Source organism: Cucumis melo, chromosome 6, assembly GCF_025177605.1.
Source record: "Cucumis melo cultivar AY chromosome 6, USDA_Cmelo_AY_1.0, whole genome shotgun sequence".
Lineage (NCBI taxonomy): Eukaryota > Viridiplantae > Streptophyta > Magnoliopsida > Cucurbitales > Cucurbitaceae > Cucumis > Cucumis melo.
In genome coordinates, this window is record NC_066862.1 from 17,944,086 (window position 1) to 17,948,675 (window position 4,590).

The following is a 4,590-nucleotide window of genomic DNA, read 5'->3' on the forward strand; positions in this document are numbered from 1 at the left end:
TATATAATATTATTATTATTTATATGTATAACTCATATTATATCAAACACTAAAGATACTTTTTTGTTGTTTAACATTTTCTAATTTATTTTATTATAAAGTCTAATTTATTCCCAACGAAGATGAAAATTCCTCGGGATGCTCCATCCTGTCCAATCCAATCCGACCCGTTACCAACCCTATATCAATAGATATAGTTAGTTGTGATTATTCTCTAGCCACAACTCATAGACATTTTAATTTAATTTATCATAAAATCTTGAAGAATAAAATATGCATGTAGTTTTTTAGAAAAGAGTATTCACATAGATCTAGTTGCAGCAAAATCTTATCAACAAATGAGTAGGAAAAGAAAAATAGATAGGCAAAATATGTAGGTTTATTAATGAATAAAATTTAACATCTAAATTAGGAAGATTCCCTACAAAATTTACGAAACCCAAAAATAGAAATATGATTGAAAAGAAAAAAAAAAGAAAGAAAAAAGAAAAAAAAAAGTGTTTTTGTAAAGTGTGTTCACGTGGAGGGCAGAATTAACAAAATCCGAAACAATAGCAAATAGAAATAATGATAACAGTTAGATGATAAATTGGAAATTAATTATAAAATAGAAATTAGAGAAAGCAACACGACTCTTTTTAAAATTAATTAATTAAAGGAGAGAAAAAGAAGAAAAAAAAGATTTGAAACTGTTGGCTGGCTTATAATAAGCGCCCACAGTCCCGTAAAATCCCACAAAACCATCAGCCGGTTTTGGTTTTCTATCCAATCCTGGTTTTTGCTAATTAAAATAAAAGGAAAAAAAAAAAAATACAAAACCACTTTTCGCCAATCTTCCTGAAAACCAGGAGATTTTTCTAATCTTTAAAAGATATTTAATTTTATTTCTTTTAAAATTTCTATTATTATTATTATTTTTTTTGTGGGACCCGTTTTTATTCCACGTTATGTGGCAATTCGACCATATTTCTGATTACCTGAACGTGGTTGCCACGCGCCTTCTTTTTTCTTTTGGATTTTTTTGCATGTTGTCCCTCTTTCTCTTTTTATTCCACCTGTCAGCTTCTAGATAATTTTATCCCTATTACTATTTTACCCTCCTGAATTTCCATTCCACTTGCTTGGCGAGTATCGTTGTTCGTGGCGCGTCGGACGAGGGCAATTTAGAGAATCCAACCAAAAGCTCGAAACCAGTTTCTATGTTCTACACCACCAAATTTAGTCTACTCTTATTCTTTTGGACCTTGCTCTCACGCGCCTTGGATCTCTCGTTATATTATGAGATTTTCTTAGATTTGCATGTTTACCTATTGGATTAACATATTTTGAATATTTATACTTTATCTTTTTATTTTGAATATTAAGTTTAGAATTATTCATTAACATCCCCTTCTTTTTATTAGGATATTATATGGTGCTTCATGGTGAAATTTTAATTTTTCATAAAACTAAAATTGTCTAATTTTATTTTATTTTACTCTTATGAAAAATTAATTAAAATAGTCACGAAAATGAATTCTAGTGTTAGTGTTGTTATTAATATAATTGAAGAACTTTCATATTGAAATACTTAAGGATTAAAATATCTACGAATATGTTGATATATTTGTCAATCTAACGATTTGATATCCATATTAAATATTGATGGATATTTAAACATCTTTTTATAAATAATTGTAAAAGAAAATATGTCATCTTCGAATTAAAATAGTAATAGCTATATTTATTAGGAGCTTTTGTATTTTTTTTTCAAAGGGTAAATAATTTGTATTTTTTTATTATTCTCGAAAACCTCTTAGAAAACTTAATTATTAACCTAAATAATTTGAGTGGGTTATAGAAATATATATGGATATCAATATATTTATCCAATTGTTGTTAGGAGGAAACCATTTCCTTTTAGTTTGATTAAATGATAAAACATAGATGTAAATGAATATTAATAATATATATGAAAATGTAACTATTTAGTTAGAATTAGAATGAGGATCACAAAATAAATAAAATTAGAAATGAAATAGAATAAAGCGAGTGGAAGAGATGGAGAAGAAAAGCGAGTGAAAGATGAGATGGAAGTAAAGGGAGTATTTGGGTGGTGGTAGAGGGGAAGGAAAAGTGGGTTAGAAATCCAACCTCCACAACTATGGAAACCCCGGTCTTTAAAAAATTAAAACTCATTTTAAATTTAAAATTCAACAATTATTTAATAAATTAGAATATTATTATTATTATTATTATTATTATTATTATTATTATTATTATTATTATTATCATTATCATTATTAAATTTGAAACTGCGTGCTCCCATTTTCCCTGAAAAAACCCAATGGCTCCACCTTCCAGATTATATATATACTACTTTCCTTCTTTTTCCCCCATTAAATATCCCCTATCCCTCTCTACTTTCTCTTTTATATCTTCAAAATCCCTTTACCCCCAAATTTCTCTCTCTCGAGACTGCTTCTTCCCTTTTTATGCTTCCCTTCTGCCATTGCTCTTCTTCTTCAAAATGCGGATGAGTTGTAACGGTTGCAGAGTCCTTCGCAAAGGTTGTAGTGAAAATTGCAGTATTCGTCCTTGTTTGCAGTGGATCAAGACTCCCGAGTCTCAGGCTAATGCTACCGTTTTTCTTGCCAAGTTTTACGGCCGTGCTGGACTTATGAATCTCATCAACGCTGGTCCTGATCATCTCCGTCCTGGTTAGTTCAATTTCTCTTTTCTTTTCTCATTTTCCTTTTAGGTTTTCATTCTTTTGCATTTTCATTGATTTTCTATTTTCCTTTTCATTTTGCAGCCATTTTTAGATCTCTTCTCTACGAGGCTTGTGGAAGGATTGTGAATCCGATTTACGGGTCGGTTGGATTGTTGTGGTCTGGTAGTTGGCAGCTTTGTCAAGCGGCTGTTGAGGCCGTACTTAAAGGTGCTCCGATCACGCCGATCAACTCCGAGACAGCGGCTACGGGCGATGGACCGCCCTTGAAAGCCTACGACATACGTCACGTTTCCAAGGATGAAAACTCCGTAGCGTCCAACGATGGTGGAGTCATTCGGCCAGTCAAGACGCGGTGCCGGTTCAAGCGGTCGTCTGCGAAGGCGAAAGCGAGTAAAGGAATCGCCTCCACCGTTGTTGATGAGTCAACTCGACCGCTCTGCTCTACCGAGTTGAACAGGTCGTCGAGTGGTGAGTCGTCGTTGAGTCACCAATCAGATTCGCGGCATCTGGAGAACGAGAGTAAAGAAACGGAGAGCATGATTTCAGTGGAGACGGCGGAGGTTTCTCCTCCTTGTCCGGTGCAGTCGGTTTTGTTCCGATCGGAATCAACGGGGCGCGAGAGCGTTGCAGTGCCAATTCCGCGAAGTGAATTAGCTCTGGAATTAACCCTGGGGATGGAGCCGGTGTTACGTGCCCAGCACGTGATTCCAATGAAGAAACGAAAGATAGAAACCGACGTTGGGTTGAGGCCCAAAAACGAGACGTGCAATACTGTTTTAGGCCTTGATTTTGCAGCCTGAAATGGTGGCCGAATAATGAGCCCAAGCACATAACAACGACAATAATAATAAGAGAAAAATAAATAAGAATAAAATGAGAGAACAATTTTGACGGCGGGGATTGGCTATCTTCGGTGGCATAGAAGAGAAGAGATCTCGACCATTTGTTTAGTTGGTTCCTTTGTTTGACGGTTTAGTCTTCATTGAAATTTACTGTTTTCCCTCTCCCCTCTTGTATCGAGTTGGTTACTTTTTGTGTATAAAAAAAAGTGGTCGCAAATGTGTATAGGAAAGGAATATGCTGTAAAAATGCAACAGGAGGCGAAATGGTTTTTAGGTTTTCTTTTCCTTTTCTTTTTCCCCAAAATTTTCTAAAAATATTTTGAAGTTTGGTATCAAATAATGGACATTCAGCATTAATTTAAAGCTCGTTTAAAATGAACTTATATAGTATTGTCAAAATTAAAGTATGTGTATATGCTTCGACCCGTTCAATATGCAAGTCAATATGGTCGTTGGGTTCAATGGATTTGGTCGCCGACAAATTTGAAAGCCGAAGGGTGTTATGTTAAATCCAATATTATTTAGGAGGCGCTTCCAAAAGTGGTTTTTCCAAAAAATTAAAGGCTAGTCTAATGCGACACCCTTACTCAAAGGCTGTTTTGTATGTAGAGAAATCGTGTTAATAGAGACCTATCACGTGAGTTTGAGTTGACTTTATATACCTAGGATACGAGCTCGTTTTGTTTTGTTTTGTTTTGGCAATCGATCTCATTTATGTTTTCTTTACGTGATTACAGATTATATTTAAGTCCTTCAAACAAATCCTACCAAATGTATCAATTTTTAGTCCACTTTCAAAGGTAGCCAAGGGAAAAGTCTTTGAGTTAGGATTCACTCAAATTGGAATGAGATACAATATAAACCTAGTAAATCTCTCAATTTTTTTTTTTTTTTATAAAAAATGTCAAATACAAAATTGAAACTTTTCAAGTTTAACTTAATTAATTTATTACTTGACAAAAATCAAACATAACTTATTTAAATTAAAGAAATTGCAACTTAACTTTGAGGTATGGTAACTTTGTATAGGAAACT

General features: G+C 33.6%; 1 protein-coding gene across 1 annotated transcript; it reads left to right on the forward strand.

Moving 5' to 3' along the window:
• The first annotated feature begins 2,333 nt into the window (after window positions 1-2,333).
• On the forward strand, window positions 2,334-3,918 carry LOC103500157 (LOB domain-containing protein 41). Its single transcript, XM_008463366.3, has 2 exons — window positions 2,334-2,699; window positions 2,795-3,918. Exons 1-2 carry the CDS (start codon window positions 2,510-2,512, stop codon window positions 3,511-3,513), a joined length of 909 nt encoding a protein of 302 aa, XP_008461588.2. The 5' UTR covers window positions 2,334-2,509; the 3' UTR covers window positions 3,514-3,918.
• The last annotated feature ends 672 nt before the right edge of the window (window positions 3,919-4,590 follow it).